At 36.4% G+C, this 21,436-nt stretch overlaps 1 protein-coding gene across 1 annotated transcript in view; it reads left to right on the top strand.

Moving 5' to 3' along the window:
* CATSPERE (catsper channel auxiliary subunit epsilon) overlaps window positions 1-21,436 on the top strand; it is a 126,504-nt gene that overhangs the window by 271 nt on the left and 104,797 nt on the right. Inside the window, exons 2-5 of the mRNA XM_044267060.1 lie at window positions 1,553-1,601; window positions 15,979-16,052; window positions 16,461-16,530; window positions 18,926-18,996. Of these exons, the coding sequence (XP_044122995.1) occupies window positions 1,553-1,601; window positions 15,979-16,052; window positions 16,461-16,530; window positions 18,926-18,996 (264 nt within the window). The remainder of the gene's footprint in view (window positions 1-1,552; window positions 1,602-15,978; window positions 16,053-16,460; window positions 16,531-18,925; window positions 18,997-21,436) is intronic.

A 21,436-nucleotide genomic window follows, 5' to 3' on the forward strand; every position in this document is an offset into this window, starting at 1 on the left:
AGGGGATGGGATTCCCGCAGAAGGACTGAGAGTTGAGTCAGATCTGATTTAGGGAGTGAAAGCTTTCCAAGCTCTGAGAAATCCTCAGTGCAAGTGTGATTTTTGTTCAGTGTTCAGTAACTGCTGGACCGGGAAGTGTATCAAAATATTTTAAGATTTTCAGCGGGTTAACATACAGATAATTAACCCGAAAAATAATATTGTGAACATTCCATTCAATGGAGGTCTTGCTATGACTAATTAGTACTCTCTAACATTATGATGTAAAAATTCCGACAATCCATTAAACTATTACAGAGATTTCAGAGGGAAGGGATCCAGGACGCCTCATTGGACAGATGGAGGGGGCATCGAAGAGAGTCAGAGTAGCCTTCGAAAGGGTCAGTGAAGTGGTGAGAAAAAGGAAAAAGACAGCATTCTGACAGAGCTCTGTAAGCTTCTGTTTTCTCCTCTATAAAGTGAAGAAAATAAAACCTGCCTCATGGGATTCTTGTGAGGCTCGAATGCGAAAATACATTGAACTCCCATCACGTGCCTGGCAAACAATGGATCGATATGGATAAGGGATATTGTTAAGGATGGCCTGTGAATTCGGGGACTTCAAAAACTTTATACTGTACACCAGAGGTCACCAAACTTTCTGTAAGGGCCAGGTAGTAAATACTTCAGGCTTCTCAGCTGATACAATCTGTTTTAACCACCCAACTCTGCCTTGGGAACCACAACAGTAGTAAACCAATGGATGTGGCCGTGGGTCAGTGAAAATTTATTTACAAAAAAGGTGGAATTTGACCTTGGCTTGCCAACCCCGGGTCTAGCTTCATAACTGAAGAGAATGCTAAATTTCTTTCCCTTCCCTAAATTTTCAATGAGAGTTTAAAGATTTATTTATTTATTTATTTGACCGAGAGAGATCACAAGTAGACAGAGAGGCAGGGAGAGAGAGAGAGAGAGAGAAGGAAGTAGGCTCCCTGCTGAGCAGAGAGCCCGATGTGGGACTCGATCCCAGGACCGTGAGATCATGACCTGATCCGAAGGCATCGGCTTAACCCACTGAACCACCCGGGTGCCCCTCAATGAGAGTTTAATGAAGACAAAGATATTATTGTTTGTTATGGTAGTCACAGGCTCCTTGAATTTTTATATCTTAATAAAGTGTTCTTTTAAAGAACAAAATTTCATGTAATGGTTTTTTTGTTAGCTTTTTTGGGGGAGAGGATGGAGAATTCAAGGTAGATGTCTTATTTAAATCATTCTTTCTTCCCAACATCTAAGAGACATTTACCTGAATTTTCTCCTAAGAATATTAATGTTTTAACATTTCTTATCCCAATGGAGTTGCTTTTCTTCAATGATCTAAGATAGGACTGTGATTAGTTCTTTCTCCTTATGAATCCAGATCTATTTTCCAGCTCTATTTATTGAACACCACCTCTGTCCTATACAAAATTTCCCTACCTACTTATGTCTACTTCTGGGTTTACTATAGAATCCCTCTTATTTGGAGAAGAAATTATTTTTAATGTTTGTATTTGCCCTTTTTCCTCCACAGGTATTCCACTAACAGCCCAAACTACCTCATTTTTAGTACCAGAAGTACTGTAAGTGTATATATTTTTTTCAAACTATAGTTTATTTATATTTATATCTATATAATTTATATTTTTTATGTAATATAATTTATATTATTTATATAATTATAAATATATAAGAATAAATATATTATTTATTAGATATTTATACTATTATTTTCTGCCTTAAAGCAGTATTTTATACTCAGTTGTATAGCACAGTTATACATTTTTATTTCATTTCCTTTGTCTCATTTATCATCCTAATATAAACCCCCTTGCCAATAAATGTCCTTAAATATATATGTAGCAGATATAAGTGGTACGGTTTTGAGGTTTTTGTGATTTAATATTGACCGATAGGATGGCCATACACTATATTGTGTAAACTGTTGAAAATGAAAGATAGTGCTGTTAATATTTACGCTGGGACAACAGATATGGATTGCAACTGCCTTGACAAACTGGGGTGAATGGTCACTGAAGCTGTAGATTTCATTCTCTATATTACTTTTTTTTTCAATACTTTGTTTACTTCGTTTCTTCTTAATGCTGCCTGCCACACACTAGTATGTATGTGATTTGTTTTATTTGTACTGCGCTCCCCGCCCCCCAGTGATGGACACATGGCTTTCTATCTCCACAAACAACACTGTGATGAATGCCCTTTTACATGTTCTTTTATGAGTCTGCGCAACAATTTTTCAACTATAGTTGCTGGGACATAGGGATAGCGAACACCTGATTAACTAAATTCTCCATGATTGTTCTTGAATGGCAGTCGGAGTTAATACTTTCACCTAGTGCACATCTTCACCAAAGTTTGATATTACTGAATTTTCTTTTCTTTTCTTTTTAAACCAATTTTGTTACTATGTATAATCGTGTATTGCTGTTGTTATTTTCAACTCTCTGGTGACGTGTGGTTTTGAGCATCTCTTCCCATATTTATGCAGTCTTCTCTGGAAGGTCATATCTTTTGTCCATTTTCTATTTAATTTTGTGCCCTTTTCTTGTTAATTTACAGAGTGCTGTATACCTTCCACCCTCTATATTAATTAAATGTTGGTTTTAAGTGTTTCATTTTCTTCTCCCTCATCTACTCATCTAACCATTAATGTTGTCTGTGGATATTTTATTTTTTAAGAGAAAGTTCACTTTTGTTAAGCCAAACCACCCCCCCTACATACACATATACCCACACACATGCTTTTTGACCTCATACTTTCTACTTTATTAGAGTCTTATGAAAAATCTTTTCCTGCCCAGAGTTATGAAGATATTTATCCTATCTATTCATTTATATGTGTTATATCTTGACCTTTCAAATATAGGTTATAAATCCATCTGGAATCCACTTGTATATAATCTAGAGTATGCATTCATATTATTTTTTTCACATAATGAACCACCACCTATTAAACAACTTAGTGTTTTTCTATTATTTTTCTGGCATTATCTTTTTTCCATATATAGTTGTATCAATTTCTGAGCTCTCTTCTTTCCTATGGGTAGAGTTGACTGATCCTCTCTCGTTTCATGTAGCTGCATTGCTACCTACTCTTCCTTTGACTTAACAAATCACAATATATGCATCATTTTACTCTAGATAAGCAATTAGATTGTTTCCGTTTTTTAGTCTTTTTATTCTGCTGTGATTAGTGGAGTACTAGACATGGTAGCCTACTATCAACATTTTTATGCCCATCTTCTGCTTTATGTATATATATATGCATTTCTGCTAGGAGTGGAATTGGTTAGTCATATTATGGGTATTATGCATGTGTTCAGCTATAGTCAATAGTGCCAAAAGATTTTATAAAATAATTGTATCAGTTTACACTTACATTCTTTGTTTATATATATCATTGTATTTACACTATTCAGAATTAGGCAGAGGAATCTATATAAAACTATATTTTCTTTTACAGTGTGATTTGTTTTTAAATTCATTGCTATCCATTTCTTATTAAAGCTGTACTTACCAGTTAAATTGTTGTTATTTGTAGTTAATTTATTTAATATCATTTATTTATGTATTATGTATTTCATCTTTGTTTCTTGAACAGCTTTGTTGTATAATTGACCATTTTATTAGTCATTTTAAAAATCTTCTTTTTTCTAAGTAATCTCTACACCTAACATGGGGCTCAAATGCACAACCCTGAGATCAAGAGTCACATGCTCCATCGACTGAGCCAGCCAGGCACCCCCTAAAAGTCTTTTTTGATCTCTACTGTTCCTTTATCATTTTTCCAAGGTGACAGAAATGTGTCATGTATAATTGATAATTAGTAAACAAAACAATGGAGTTATGTCATTAACTCCATTAATGGGAGCCAGAGTCTGATTTTCAACAAAGGAAGTAGACAAAATGTAAGCGAGTAGATGGTAAAACCGTGGCTTTGCAGGTTGCTTACAGGTGATATTCAAAGAAAGAAAGAAAATATTGAATGTGCAGAAGATACTTTAGGGATTAAATAGTTCATAAATCTTAATGGAAAGCATTTTAAAATAATTTTTTCTACCTATTTGCTTTTCCTGGAGCTTTGGCATGAGGCCCAGGATTCGGATTTGACACACCATCCAGGAACTTATGAAGGTGCTCTCAGGTAACATAAACTGGTGGAGGCCATCTCTGTACTTCCCTCTGCCTCACTACAGCTTGCCAGTATCTCCCAGAAAGGAACTTACACATTTTTCTAGAGCCTGGTGCTGCCCACGGGGTACCTCCAGAATGCCTGGCTCTGGTGACCATTGCTTACACTTGTAGTCCCATAGGACTGTATTTATTTGTTTACTTTAAAAGCTGCTGCTTGAGTGTTTAGCTTCCAGCCACCATGAATCTAGGTGTTGGCTGAGATCCTCCCTTTGGAACAATGACTGGACTTGGCACATCCTCGTATACTGGGAGTTATTAAAAACAAAATAGACTGCTTGGAAAATCACAAAGTTTTGAAAGAGCAAAGAGCTAGGGCAAGGTTAAATGATAAGACTCATCTTTTACACAAGGCCACTCCTCCAAGACTAAGAGATGTGACTATTTTATTTAATGCATAACAATGTACACAAGAGAGTCAAGGAAATAGGAGAAACAGAGGAATATGTCCCAAACAAGACACTTAGATAAAAGCTCAGACAAAAACCTCAATGAAATGGAGATAAATAATTTACCTAAAAAAGAGTCTGAAGTAAGGGTCATAAGGATGCTCACAGAACTCAGGAGAAGAATGGATGAATATGGTAAGAGCTTCAACCAAGAGATACAAAATATAAGAAGATACCAAATAGAAGTCACAGAACTGAAGGACACAGTAACTGAACTGAAAAGTACACAGGGTTCAACGTCAGACTAGACCAGGAAAGGATCTGTGAACATGAAGACAGAGCAGTGGAATTCACCTAAACAGAGCAGTAAAAAGAAAAAAGAATGCAGAAAAAACTAAACATATTTTAAGGCATTTATAGAAGAACATCAAATGGACTAACATTTACATTATAGGGTCCCAAAAGGAGAAGAGTGAAAGAAGCAGAAAAATTTTTAAGAAATACTGAAAAAATTCCCTAACCTGGGAAAGGAAACAGACATCTAGATCCAGGAAGCCCAGAGAGTTCCAAATAAGAAGAACCCAAATTATTTAAATTATAATTTAAATGTCAAAAGTTAAGCACAGGGATGCCTGGGTGGCTCAGTTTGTTGAGCGGCTGCCTGCAGCTGAGGTCATGATCCTAGGGTCCTGGGATCGAGTCCCACGTGGGCTCCTTGCTCAGCAGGGAGCATGCTTCTACCTCTGCCTCTGCCTGCCACTCTGTCTGCCTGTGCTCACTCCCTCTGACAAATAAATAAAATCTTTAAAAAAAAAAAAAAGTTAAGCACATGGAGGTTTCTTAAAAAGCAGCAATGCCATAATTCATCAGTTGAAAAAAAAAGCACTATCTGCAAAGTGAAGCACAATAACATGAGGTATGGCTCTACTTATTGCCATTTTGTTAACTGTATTCTGGCTGGTCTGTAATTTTCTATGTGTTTTTCTTCTTCTCTGCTCTCTTCCTTTGTGATTTGATGACTTTCTTTTGTGGTATGCTTAGATTCTTTATTTATCTTTTTTGTATCCACTATAAGTTTTTGCTTTGTGGTTATTGTGAGGCTTACATATAAAAAATTATAACAAGTCTATTTTCAGTAGATAAGAACTTGTTTGATCACAGTCTAAAGCTCTAAACTTCTACTCACCCTTTGCACATTGTTTTTTTTTTTTAAGATTTTATTTATTCGTTTGCCACAGAGAGATATCACAAGTAGGCAGAGAGGCAGGCAGAGAGAGAGGTGGAAGCAGGCTCACTGCTGAGCAGAGAAATTTATTATTTCATGTTTTCTTATTATTAATTAGCACCCACATAACTTTTTTTTCAGCATGAAGTCACTTTTTTGAATTTCTTGTAAGGCCATTTTAGTGATGATAAACTCCTTTAGCTTTCGTTAATCTGGAAAATTCTATTTCTTCTTCAATTCTGTAGGAAAGCTTTGCTGCACAGAGTATTCTTATATGGAAGTTTTTTCTTTCAGCACTTTGAATATCTTGTGCCACTCCTTTCCAGCCTGCAATATTTCTGCTCAAAAATCTACTGGATAGCCAATGCCTGAAAAAACAAATTGAGAGAGAAAGCAAACAATAACTTGACACAAATGAAAATGGAAACACAACATACCTCAATGAAATATTAGCAAACTGCATACAACAATATATTAAACAATCAGGTGGGCTTTATTTGGGAGTGCAAGGATGGTTCAGTATCTGTAAGTCAATCAGCATCATAAACCACCTCAATAAAATGAGGGGAAAATTATACGATTGTCTCAGTAGATGCAAAAAAAGTATTTGACAGGATTCTAAATCCATTCACAATAAAATTCTCAACAAAATGGTATTGGAGGAAACATACCTACACATAATAAAGGCTATATAGGAAAAACCCACAGCTACCATCATACTCAATGGTGAAAAACCAAGAGCTTTCCCTCCAAGGTTAGGTCCAAGGTAAAGAACAAGACAAGGATGTCTACTCTCATCACTTTTATTGAACATACTGGAAGTCCTAGCCACAGCAATCAGACAAGGAATAGAAATAAGATGCATGTTTATTAGTAAACAAGTTAAACTGTCACTGTTTGCAGACCACATTACACTTTACATAGAAAATCCTAAAGACCCCACAAAAAACTACTAGAACTAATAAACCAATTCAGTAAGGTTACAGGATACAAAATTAATAAACAGAAATCTGTACAATTTCTATACACTAACAATGAAGTTGCAGAAAGAGAAATTTGAAAAACAACACCATTTACAATCACATCAAAAATAGTAAAATGGGAGGGGAGTTGAGAGAAAGGGGGTAGGGTTATGAACATTGGGGAGAGTATGTGCTTTTGGGTAAATTGGAAGGGGAGGTGAACCATGAGAGACTATGGACTCTGAAAAACAATCTGAGGGGTTTGAAGTGGTGGGGGGGTTGGGAGGTTGGGATACCAGGTGGTGGGTATTGTAGAGGGCACGCTTGCATGGAGCACTGGGTGTGATGAAAAAATAATGAATACTGTTTTTCTGAAAATAAATAAATTGGAAAAAAAAAAAAGAAAAAAAATAGTAAAATACCTAGTGATAAACTTCACCAAAGAGGTGAAATACCTGAACTCCAAACAAAAACTGTAAGACACTGATGAAGGACATTGAAAATAACACAGATGGAAAGATACTTAATACTCATGGATTGAAAGAACTAATAGTGTCAAAATGTCCATATTACCCAAAGCAATCTGCAGATTCAATGCAATCCCTATCAAAATACCAACAGCCTTTTTCACAAAACTAGAAAAAATAATACTAAAATTTGTATGTGGCCCCAAATAGCCAAAGCAATACTGAGAAAGAAAAGTAAAGCTGAAGGTTCCCCAGTTTCAGATTTCAAAATATACTACAAAGCTATAGTAATAAAAATAGAATGATACTGGTACAAAAATAAATGCATAGATCAATGGAACAGAATGGAGACCCCAGAAATAAACTCACATTTATATGGCCAATTAGTGTATGACAAGGGTTGCTAGAATATACAATGGGGGAAAGACAGTCTTTCCAATAAATTGTGTTGGAAAACTGGGCAACTACATGAAAAGGAATGAAACTGGACTACTTTCTGACAACATTAAAAAACAAACAAAACAAAACCTAAAAGTGGATTAATTACCTAAACATGAGATCTGAAATGAGAAAAATCCTAGAAGAGAACATAGGCAATAATATCTGTGACATTGACCATAGCAATGCTTTCTAGATATGTCTCCTAAGGCAAAGAAAAAAAAAAAAGCTATTGTTAAACTATTGATAAACTGTTGGGACTACATCAAAATAAAAAGCTTTTGCACAACGAAGGAAACTACAAAACTAAAAGACAGCCTATGGAATGGGAAAAGATATTTGCAAATGACATATCTGATAAGGGGTTAATATCCAAAATATATAAAGAACTTACACAACACCAAAAAACCCCACAAATAATTTGGTTTAAAATGGTCAGAGAAGCTAAAGACATTTTTCTGAAGAAGATATGCAGAAGGCCAACAGAAACATGAAAAGATGCTCACCATTACTAATCATCAGGGAAATTCCAAATCAATATCACAATGAGATATCAATTCAAGCTATTAAAATGGCCAAAATCAACACAAGAAACAAGTGTTGATAAGGATCTGGTGAAAAAGAAACCCTCATTTATTGTTGGTGGGAATATGAATTGATACATCCTCTGTGGAAAAGAGTATGGAGGTTCCTCAAAAAATTAAAAATACAGATACCATTTGATCCAATAATTCCACTACTGATTATTTACTCAAAGAAAATGAAAACACTAACTCAAAAAGATGCATGCACTTCTGTGTTTATTGCAGCATTATTTACAGTAGCCAAGGCATAGTAGCAAGCTAAGTTTCCATCAGTACATGAAGTGATACACACATGCACACACACACTTACACAGGAGTATTACACAGCTATAAGAAAGGATAAGATTGTGCCATTTGAGACAACATGATGGACCTAGAGGATATTATGCTAAGTGAAATAAGTCAGACTGAGACAGGCAAATACCATATGATTCCACTCCAAATGGAATCTAAAAAATGTGAATAAACAAAAAGAGCTATCCCAGACATATTATTTCATCCATAAATATTTTAGTATGTGTATTAAAAATGCTAAGATTCTTAAATTTTATTTTATTATTTTTATTTCCTTAAGCAAGCTCTGCACCCAATGTGGGGCTCAAACTCATGATTCTAGCATGCTCTACTGATGGGGCCAGCCAGGCGCCCCTAAACAGGAGAAGCCAGTTAGAAAGGATACATACACATGATTCTATTAATATGAAATGTCCTGAATAAACAAATGTATAAGAAAGTGATTGCCTGGAGCAATAGTATAGGTGTTTGGGTAGTGAACCCCAGGAATGCAGGTTTTTTTCATGGAATGAGAGTTTCTGATGCTCCACATCCTCAACAGTCTTTAGTAATTGTCAGTGTTTTGAATTTTCACCATTCTAATAAATGTGTGCTGCTATATCACACACACTGTTTTAATTTGCAATTCCCTAATGACATATGAGATATAGCAACTTTTCATGTGCTGTTATCTCTGTATCTTCTTTGCTGAGATTCCTTTATTTGACAGAAAGAGATCAGAAGTAGGCAGAGAGGCAGACAGAGAGAGAGGTGGAAGAGACTCCCTGCTGAGCAGAGAACCTGATGCGGGGCTCGATCCCAGCACCCTGGGATCATGACTTGAGCTGAAGGCAGAGGCTTTAACCTACTGAGCCATCCAGGCACGCCAGCATGAGTAAGGGGGAGAGGGAGAGGAATTAGCAGATGCCCCACTGAGCAAGAGAGCCTGATGCAGGACTTGATCCTAGGACCGTAGGATCATGACATGAGCCGCAGGCAGACTGGGGGTGCCACCTAGGCACCCCCTTCACAAAAAAATTCTTATGTAATACTTAGCATCATCTTTATGTTGATATCTCTGCAGTCATTTTGGTGGTCTGAAGCTCTTCTAGTGAATTCCTCAGGAAGGGCTCATAGGAGTACCAGTTTCTGAATTATTTTGTGGTCATAAGAGTTTATCTGTTTATGTTACTTTGTTGTCTCTGACAAAAAATGTTGTTTCCAAAAAGTCTGTTGGAAATATGATTGTCTTTCCTTTCTGAATAACATGTGTTTTGCTATTCTTGTTGTTTTGGTCAAGATCCCCGAAGTGATTCTCTTTAAGACCAATGCTTTTTTTTAAAGATTTTTATTTATTTATTTGACAGAGATCACAAGTAGACAGAGAGACAGACGCTGGGGGGGGGTAGGCTCCCTACCGAGCAGAGAGCCTGACGTGGGGCCCGATCCCAGTACCCCGAGATCATGACCCGAGCTGAAGGCAGAGGCCAACCCACTGAGCCACCCAGGCGCCCCCCAATGCTTTTATTAATATAGCTCCTGGTTGCTTTTATTTTTTTAATTATTCTTTATTTTTTAAATTTTTAAATTTTTTAAATTATTCTTTATTTTTTCCTTGGTATGAGCTGTCCCTTTTCAATATGTTGTTTCAAATTATTTTAGTTCACATGCCAGTCTCAAATTATAGCTAAATGTTGAAAAACACTTCAGTTTTCTTCTTCAGTATCTCTAACTATACATATATTGAATTTTCTTTGCCTATCTTTTATATTTGTCACTTACTCCTGAATTACTTTTTATTTCTTTTATTCTTAAAAACCTATATCTCTCAAAGCCTTATATATTGTTTATTCATAATTGTGGTTTTTCTAATTTGGTTTATTTCTGAAATGACTTTTTCTTTTGTTTCTATATTTTTCCCAATGTAGAAGTCAGCTTACAAGTTTCAAACTCTGATTTATATTGTTCTTTCATAACGTCTGTCGTTCTCGGATTTACTTTTCCTCATTTTAAAATACCAGATGTATCAACCAGTGTTCTCACAAAGAAACAGAACCAATAGAACTTGTACATATGTATACTAAGATTTATTTTAGGAAATTGGCTCACGTGATTGTGGGAACAGAAGACTCTGAAATCTTAAGGTCAGGCCAGCAGGCTGGAAATTCAGGCGAGAGTTAATGCTGCAGTCTTGAAGCAGAATTTCTTCTCTAGGAAACCTCAGTTTTTTTCTGAATGTCTCCAACTGATGGAAGAGCCCTCATCAACATTATCAAAGACATTCTCTTTTACTTAAAGTCAACTGATTGTAGATGTAAACCACATCTATAAAATATCCTCACTGCAAAACCTATGTTAGATTAAATAGCTGGGTGCTGTAATCTAACCAAGTTGATACGTAAGACTAACCCTCATATTAAGTTGTAGCTTTCACTTATTTATTGGGTATGTTCTTACAGAGATGTTATTTTGCTTTGTATTTTCTTATAACAACTGTGTGAAATTAGACTGTAATCCTTTTTCTGTTGCTTTTTTTTTTTTTAACATGAAATTGATTTACCTGTTCTTTAAGGTGGGGTGGGTCAAAATAACTTTTTTAACTTCATAGTTTTAGAGTTACCTCTTCTGTTGTTTTGTAAAGTGTCCAAAAATAAGGCTAATACTTTTGAGATCTCCAGATTCTGTTTCCTTCTCTCATTCATCAGTAGTTTTTCTTTCCTTTGTCTTTATTGTCCTTTTCCAGCTCAACTGGGATTCTTTTCCCTTCATTACACATCCTTGTCCTGGAAGCTATCTTTAGATCCTTGGTTTTGGTGTTTATAGATCCTAGCTTCTTCTGCCCCTTCAAATATTATCATGGACCTCTTGGACTTAGAAATTGAAAAGTACAACAACCCCTCTGGTTAGAGTTGCTATATTCCAGTTGTCCTGTCTTGGTTTCCAATGAATACCTATCACTGATTTCAATGTTGTTCTCTTCTGAGTGAAAGGTCCCCAAATAATGGGTCCATGATTAAAAGGAGCGAGACTGATACAAAGCGAAGGTCAAGCAAAGCTTTATTTCACACCAAGCATCAAGAATCAAACCGAATGTTCTGGGCCATGCCTCTTACAGAGAGGGCGAGCTCTCTCTGCTTCAGACTAGCTTTTAAGGGTAAAGGCCATGTGGTTGGGCCTGGCCACGCACAGGTGACCAATGAAATTGTAACACACAGAGAAAGCTGCACAGTCATGTTAGGTCACACATAAATGACCAATTGAATTACAGTTTACCTAGTAGATATTTGAACCAGCCTATCACCTTGGTCAGAATTGGCACCCAAAAGGTGTCCAAAGGACAGGGCCCATAATCCTTGGTAACTAGGGAGACAGTATGCACCCCCCCACTGATCGGATGTCTCCACCTGGCCTGACCCACCCTTGTATTTGGGCTTTGATACCTGGGACTGGTTTCTGGGACTTGTTTTTAAGTAAGTCCCCTGGAGGAAGGGGGGCAGGGACAGTTTAAGTTTTAAACAACAAAGTTACTGTTTAACTGGATGGAAGTGCTCTGGCTAAATAGGTCCTTACACTGAGGTCTACCATATTTGCTTTCTTTTGTTGCCTTATGCTGGTATCATGTGAGTCTGGTGGTTTTAGCTAGCTTGCTCCAACCCACTTATACTTTGGGATTTTGAGGAATACTTTGTCACTAAGTTTTATTGTTGACATTATCCAGTGTTATTGTTTTTTTGTTTTGTTTTGTTTGTTTGTTTGTTTTTGTTTTGGTACTATCCTAATTGTCTTCTCTGTGCCTACAAGGAAATTTGAGTAGATTGAAAAATTAAATCACCACTAACACTTCCCAATTCATTTTCTTTTGCAAATGCCTCCTTTTGCATCCTTTCTTTTACTTTTTTGGTTTTCTCTGTTGTTATTTTATTAGCATCGTATACTGAGAACCAAGTTCATTCACTTTCAAACTACCTTATTTCTTTTGTATATATTTAAGGCTATCAATTTCATTTTAGGGATTATTTATACTATATACTACAACTTTTGAGAATATTGAATGCTTTTATTCTTTAGTTATAAATATTTTGTAATTTCCACTGTGATTTCTCCTTTACTTCATGAATCATTTGGAAGTAAAGTTTAGGTTTTGTTTTCTTTTTTTCCTTTAAGAATTACAAATATCTAAAGAATTTCTTCTGGCTAACTTTATGAGAAATTCTAATTTTATTTCATTAATATCAAAGACATAGTATGTATGATAATTCTTTGAGATTCACTAAGACTTCTGTAAATATGATCAATTTTGCTAAATGTTCTGTGTGAGATTGGAAAGAATATATTTTAGTTTACATTGGTTAATTTTATAGGTTTATGTATAGGTTTATCTTTAGCTTGGAAAAGTGTGTCAAAAATCTACCACTGTATTTGTGGCTTTTAAATTTTTTCCTGGTACTTCTATCATGCTTTATATCAATGCTTTATATAATGTATAGGTTCAATGTAGTCCCTATCAAAATACCAACAGCATTTTTCACAAAATTGGAATAAATAATTTGTAGGAAGCCACAAATGACTCCAAATAGCCAAAGTAATGTCGAGAAAGGACAAAGTTGGGAGAATCACAACCTCCAGTTTTGAGATAAACTACAAAGTTATAGTAATGAAAATAGTATGGTACTGGCACAAAAATATACACACAGATCAATAGAAGAGTAGAAAGTCCAGAAATAAGCCAATGAATATATTGTCAATTAGTCTATGACAAAGGATGCTAGAATATACAATGGGGAAAGAAAAAATACTTTTTCTTTTTAAGAAAAAGTATTGGGAAAATGAGACAGCTTCATGTAAAAGAATGAAATTGAAGTACTGTCTTATACCATATACAAAAATAAACTCAAAATGGACTAAAGACCTAAACTTGAGACCTGAAGCCATAAAAATCCCAGATGAGAGCACAGGCTCATCTGTGTGTCACAGTAATTTCTCTGACATCAGCCTTAACATTTTTCTAGATGTCTCCTATGCAAGGAAAACAAAAGCAAAAACAAACCATTGGAACAACATCAGAAAAAAAACCTTCTTCATAGCAAAGAAAACCACCAACTGAACAAAAAGACAACTTACTGAATGGGAGATGTTATTTGCAAGAGACGTATATGATATAGGGTTAATATCTGAAATATATAAAGAACTTATACAACTCAACACTGAAAAATCCCCCAAATAATCCAGTTAAAAAATAGGCAAAGGACATACAGATGACCAACAGAGACATGAAAAAATGTTCAACATTACTAATCATCAGTGCAAATTGAAATCACAGTGAGAATATTACCACAGGGGGTGGTGAAAAAATAATAAATACTGTTTTTCTGAAAATAAATAAATTAATTTAATTTTTTAAAAAGTGCAGGAAATTTCCCTTTTCTTCACAAAAAAAAAAAGAAAATTACCACACACCTATCAGAAGGGCTAGAATCAAAACCATAATAAATAACAAGTGTTAGTGAGAATGTGGAGAAAAAAGAAGTTTTGTGCACTGTTGGTGGGAATGCAAACTGATGCAGCCACTGTAGAGAAACAGTATGGAGGTAACTTTAAAAATTAAAAATAGAGGGGCACCTGGGAAGCTAAGTCAGTTAAGCACTCGGCTCTTGGTTTCAGCTCAGTTCATGATCTCAGGGTCACAGGATTGAGCCCCACACAGAGCTCCATGCTCAGCATGGAGTCTGCTTAAGATTCTCTTCCTCTGCCCCTCCCCCTTCTGAAGCTATCTCTTACTCTCTCTCTCTTAAATAAATCTAAAAAATTTAAAAATAGAAATACCATATGACCCAGTAATTCCAGTACTCGGTATTTACCCAAAGAAAATGGAAACACTAATTCAAAAAGGCATGTGCACACCTATGTTTATTGCAACGTTATTGACAAGAACTAGATACAGAAGCAACCTAAGTATCTATCAATAGATGAATGGATGAGGAAGATTGCTTATCAAAAGATGAATGGTTAAGAAACACACACACACACACACACACCAGAATTTTACACAGCCATACCAAAGGATAAGATCATGCCATTTGAAACAACATGGGGGACTGAGAGGGTATATTAAGTGAAATAAATCATATTGAGAAAGACAAATACCATATGATTTCACTCATAAGTGGAATCTTAAAAAACAACAATGGCGACAACAAATGAATAAAGGGCAAAATCAGATATAAATACAGAGAACAAACTGATGGTTTCCAGAGGGAAGGGTGATGGGTAGGGCAAAATGGGTGAATGGGAGTGGGAGGTATAGGCTTCCAGTTATGAAATGAGTAAGTCAGGGGGAAAAAAGACACAGTATAAGGAATGTAGTTGATGATACTATAATAGCAAACTATCAGCACAGGTGGGGGCTACACTTGCAGTGAACGTGGCACAATATAAAGATCTGCAGAATCACTCTGCCATACCTTGTGTGTCAACTATACTCAAAAGAATTGTTTTGCTTTATATATTTCAGGGTTATGTTATATCTTCTGGTGATTTTTTTTTCCTTTTTTCTTCTTATACATTGTCATTAATCCTATAATTTAAATTTATGACAGAGCTGGTCTTATAATCCCCATTTTACCACTAAAAAAACTGAAGCAGTATTTACAGATGTATATCTACATGAAATGACTGCATGTGTTTGTGCACATAAGTGTTGCTATAAATGTGAAGTTGGGTTCCAACCCTGGCTTAAGAAGAGGACCAGGGGAACCTGGGTGGCTCAGTCAGTTGTGTCTGACTCTTGATGTCAGCTCAGGGTTGTGAGTTCAGGCCCCATGTTGGACTCCACGCAGGGTCCGGAGACTCCTTTAAAAAAAAAAAAAGAGAGAGAGAGAGAACCAATGTTAAGACTAAGACTGATGATGTTAGAAATTGGATCAGTATCCTGATCCAAGAAAAGAAAGGAAGAACTTATCAATCAAAGAATGTGGAAACAGAAAAAAAAATAAGGAAATAGAGAAGATGTGACTGATGGAAGTTACCGTGGGTGAGTCAGTGATATGCGAAGAGTAGGAGCTCAGAATTTACCATGACTTGTTTTTAATGGAAGGATCTTGTCTCACTCATTTTTCATTATCCTCAGAATTTACTGGAGTGCCAGTCACCTGCTGGATACTTGATAGATTATTTCTGACATAAAATAAAATAAGAATCATAGTTTTGGTCGGGGGAGACATCTGAAGCATCTTGGAAAAGTTACTTTTCCTTTGTCACATTACTTTATAAAATTGTAAAGGGATCAAATTTTAGTTATTTTATTATTTTTTTTAAATAGTAAGGACCCAGGAAATTGAGCCCTCCATCAGAGCATTGAGATAAAAATTTTGGAGAAGACTTTTGTTTGAACTATTTTATCTTCTTTTTTAGATTAAGTTAGAGTATGAAGGAACATTATTTTCTGAGTGGAGTGTGCCAGCAACTTGTTCTGTAAAAAATAAAAGGTAAGATTTTTGCTCTGAATGTCAACATAATGCATGCATTTACACATAAAGACATATCCAGGTGGTGGGTATTATAGAGGGCACGGCTTGCATGGAGCACTGGGTGTGGTGAAAAAATAATGAATACTGTTTTTCTGAAAATAAATAAATTGGAAAAAAAAAACATAATCATATACTGTGGATTTTCAGATCCAAGGCTGTGATTGAACGTAAATTTCTTCCCATTACATAGATGTGAAAAGAAAGATAAAAATCTCTTCAAAAAGTAAAAGTAAAATATTGCTATGTTTTTTATTTTTCTTATTAACATACAACTGATGTTTTTAGGCTTAAAAAGCAATAGGGGAATTTTTACTAATCTTGTATGTATCTATGCTTATTTATCTCCCTGTTCTTTTTAAATACTAGCTCTCCCAAGACAGAACTGCGTTGTTCTTCTCCTGGTATTCAGACTATAAGACCACTTGTTATCGGCCCTGTAAGTTGATTTTAAAGACAAGTTATTAAATCTTGCATAAGTGTCTCTGTTGCATTTTATTTTCCTTATTTTGAGCTTTCAAACTGTTTTAAATAGTAAAAGTGTTAAGTATAAATAAGAGGTATTTTAAAATTATAGTCAATATGACAATTTTCAGGTATATCTCATAGCAGATTGTAAGTTAGGAAATGATGGGTGCTTGTGTGGCTCTGTTGGTTAGCCATCTGCCTTTGGCTCAGGTCATGATCCCAGGGTCCTGGGATCAAGCCCCATGTTGTGGGGTGAGGGTCCCAGCTCAGTGGGGAGTCTGCTTCTTCTTCTCCCTTTCCCTCTGTGTGCTCTCTCAAATAAATAAATAAATATTTAAAAATTCAGTTATAAAATGATATGTGATTTTTATCTTAGCCTTTCACCAAGTATGTTAAAGCCCCAGTTACCATCTTAATGATAATAGTACTCCCTACCTAGTGAGTCTCATGTTATATACTTTTATGACAATTCTCTGGATTAAAAGCCATCTTTGTCAAGTTTGTTTTTACTATATTTTCTTCAATTCAAGAAAGCATATATGAATGCAAATACATGAGAGTTGATGTTGAATCCTCTCTTGTTACAAAAAAAAGAAAGAGTTAAGCATTAAAAAACATTGGCTCTCTGCTAATTAGTAACAGATACTGGCCATGCACCTCATAGATGATGTTCCCACAAAACTGTGCCCAAAACCATTGCTGGAGAGACTCCATATGACAAATCTTTTCTTTATTTTGGGGCTTGTGCCTTCTTTTTAATGAATAATCTTTATTTTCAGATAATAAGTAGAGTGCTATGGGAGAGGCCAGATGAATATTAATTCATTTTTTCAAAACTTGTAGATTGAAAAATAGTTGAATTTGGCTTTTGAGTTTATGAATATTCACCAGGTTCATGGACAAAATTCCCAAACAAGTAAAGGCTTACTCCTTTTGCTTCTGTCACATGTTGGAAGCCCAAATGTGAAATGTTATATAGAAATTTTGTACAGACAAACATACATATATAAGAATATCTTTGCCATTTATGTATGGTCCCATCAGATCTTACAACCTTTAAGGATGTACATGTGACTTTTGAAATACTGTCAAAAGCACTCAGATATAATAGTCAAAATTGTCTCCAGTGTCCCTGGTGAGCAAAACCATCTCTGATTCAGAACCTTTAAACAAGAAAATTAATTGAATTGTGTTTTCAGTGAGCAAGACTGTCTAGGAAAACTCACTATTTTCCTTCACACACTTCTGTTACCAGATGTGGTGTGGGGTTGGTTTCTATGCAGACTATTTCTGACACCAGCGGAGTATCCTACAAGTCAGAGTTCTGGCAATTTCTGCATGGAGTAACTTCACATCCTACCAGTCAAGGGCTCAGTCCCGCAAGACTGTCCCACTTCACATGCCAATTGCAGGTTCCAGTTTGTCACCTGGCTGTAAACTGAGGTTCCCACAACCTTGTCTTCAGGTTCAAAAATGTGCTAGAACAGCACACAGAGCTCAGGGAAACATTTACCAGCTATAATAATAAATAAATAATAAATATTATAAATATAAATATAATAAACCATTTACTGGTTATAATAATAAAAGATATGATAAAGGATACAAATGAACAGCCAGAATGGAGGTGCCTAAGGCAAGTCTGGAAAGGCCCCGAGCACAGGAGTTTCTGGCCCGTGGAGTTGGGCTGTGTCAACCTGCCAGTGGACGTGTTTACCAACCTGGAAGCACTCTGATTTTTACAGGGGCTTCATCCCATAAGCAGAGAGTGGGAGGTTGAGCTAAAAGTTCCAAGCTTCTAATGATGGTGTGGCCTTCATAGGGACCAGTTCCCATCCAGGAGGCCACCCAGGGTTGCCTCATTAGAACAAAACAAAGCTCTATGTCAGACCCCCCTGTCATTCGGGAGATTATAAGAACTGTAGGACCAACGCATCAGGCACCAGAGTCAGAGACTGAATATTAGCAGGAACCGGGTGAAAAGACACATATATACATGTTTCATTATTTCACAAAGACAAATATAACAGAAACAATACGCTAAATTTGTCACTCCTGATAGTAAACCGATGCGGGGCTCGATCCCAGGACCCTGAGACCATGACCTGCGCTGAAGGCAGACGCTTAACCCTCTGAGCCACCCAGGTGCCCCGTGATAGTAAATTCTTAATTACAAAGAGTAGCTAAAGAATAGAACTAGTATTATATGAATATTCATTCGTTCCATTCTGAAGTTTGTTCATTATACTTCCTCTGATCTTAGATATTTAATTTAGTTCCTCTGTGACTCCTATGCCTGTATCCAAATGTGTGTTTATTTTAAAGTTACATTTATATATCTTAGTTTATTTTCCATTTTCTTTCAGGATACAGAAGAAGAACGCAATTTGTCTGTGGACAGTTCCCATATATGTTTCCTGTGGTATCTTAAAGTTATGTAAGTAATGTAATATAATATTGAATACAAAGCTTTTTGAGAGTATTTAGCTTTGGGTGTCTGGATGGCTTAGTCAGTTAAGCGTCTGCCCTCATCATGATCCTAGGGTTTGAGTGCCAAGTTGAGCTCCCTGCTCAATAGGGAGTCTGCTTCTTCCCCTGCCCCTCCCCTTGCTTGTGCTTGCTTTCTCTCTCTGAAATAGATAAAATATTTTTTTAAAAAGAGTGCTTAGCTTTAACTTTGAATTAACCACAAATGAATTATCTGCATTATTATTTTCATATAAACTTTTCATTTACCAATCAAAATATCCTCAAATAAGATGCCAAACTACTGTTGGGGAATAAACATTAAAAGTAACAGTAGAAACCATTTGAACATTACAATTCTAATGTTCAGACTTTATGTAAATTATCTCTTTCAATTTTCATAACAAACACATGACTGTAAGTATTATTATTGTTATTTTATAAACAAGGAAAAGTGAGAATGGATAGGTTAAATAATTTGTATAAAAATATACAGCTACTAAAAGATAGCACAGGGATTTGACTCTGGTTTTTAGGCTACTGGGCTTTTTGATTTTCATTATATACGTACTGTTCCAAAAGGATGCTCTTTGTTTTGGATAGTTTCTCAAACCCATTTTAACATGAAAGTGAGTGAACATAACTAAAAAGGGAAAACTGGGGGCACTTGGGTGGCTCAGTAGGTTAAGCCTCTGCCTTCGGCTCAGGTCCTGATCTCAAGGTCCTGGGATCCAGCCCTACATCAGGCACTCTGCTCTGCGGGGAGCCTGCTTCCCCCTCCCCCTCTGCCTGCCTCTCTGCCTACTTGTGATGTCTCTCTCTCTCTGTCAAATAAATTAAAAAAAAAAAAAAAAAAGGGAAAACTGGAACAAGGGAAGATAATTAACTGCATTACAAAATTGTTTGACACTTAAAAGCATCAGTGAATCCAAATATTTTTCACTGTCAAAGTCAAGGCAATATCCTGTATAGAAAAATATCCTGTATAGAATACTGTCTTACGTGTCCCGGCTCTCCAGAAGACTGTGATGTGTCTATTTCTTTTTGTCTACCCAACTTTCTTTCCTTTGGGAGAACCATCCCTCCCCTATCCTGTGATAAATTAATTTCATGTGATTTATATGGTACTAACTCCACACACTCATGTTTCTGGGGCCATAGTGATTCGGTGAGGATTGACACATGACCCAGGCAGAATCAGTCAGGATACTCGTGTCTTCAAGAAAGCACAGTTGTTGTAGGGACGCCTGGGTGGCTCAGTGGGTTAGCCGCTGCCTTCGGCTTGGGTCATGATCTCAGGGTCCTGGGATCAAGTCCCGCATCGGGCTCTCTGCTCAGCAGGGAGCCTGCTTCCCTCTCTCTCTCTGCCTGCCTCTCCATCTACTTGTGATTTCTCTCTGTCAAATAAATAAATAAAATCTTTAAAAAAAAAAAAAAAAGAAAGCATAGTTGTTGCTGATGGTTGTCGTGGTTCACGTGGTCCCTTAAAGTCAGGTAGCTCTGCAGTTTCTATGTACTTTTTGGATCCACATCCTTATAACTAGATTTTAGCAGGCTGGTCCAGGGGTACACATTTAGCCATTCCTCTCCGAATTACTTCCACCCTCCCAGAGTCTTACCAAGAAGCAAGGGCTATGTCTCTGCTATTCCTGAAACTGGCAGACTTCTGTCCTTGTTGTGGGTTTCAGAAATGCCAATAACCAGCTTTCTCCTATGGATTTTGAACTAACTGGAATTTAGACAATGGAAAATGTGGAGATAAAAATTCCTGGTACAGCTGAACTGGAGAATAGAACCTGCTTTTCTGGCCAAATGGGCTATTTTCTGCTTCCCCCAGGTAGGGACTATGGGGACCATCAGAAAAGAGAATCTGCCAAAAAAAAAAAAGGCATTTATAGCCAGTTTCCCACATCTCCAATCTCATACATACTGAGCCCCAAGAGCTGGTGAAAGAGATGAGCCTCTAGATTACCCTGATCTGGTTATGGATTGTGAAAGCAAAATCCACAAAGCCAAGAAGAGAGAACTCAGTGGGAGCTAAGTGTTTTCCTATTACATAGGTGGTAGAAATGCTCATAGTCTGTCACCTGTAAAAATACCATTTAAAGAATAAAATGAAACTAGTACCCCAGTAGTCATCACACAAGTGAAGAAATAGAACATGATGGGAACCTTAAAATCTGTTACTTAGATATGCAGAGGGACACCTGGGTGGCTCAGTGGGGTAAAGCCTCTCCCTTTGGCTCGGGTCATGATCCCAGGGTCCTGGGTGGGCTCTCTGCTCAGCAGGGAGCCTGCTTCCTCCTCTCTCTCTGTCTGCCTCTCTGACTACTTGTCATCTCTGTTGTCAAATAAATAAATAAAATCTTTAAAAAAAAAAAAAAGAAAGAAATGCAGAATCTGGGGCTTCA

This window comes from Neovison vison, chromosome 10 (genome assembly GCF_020171115.1).
Source record: "Neovison vison isolate M4711 chromosome 10, ASM_NN_V1, whole genome shotgun sequence".
In the NCBI taxonomy this organism is placed as follows: domain Eukaryota; kingdom Metazoa; phylum Chordata; class Mammalia; order Carnivora; family Mustelidae; genus Neogale; species Neogale vison.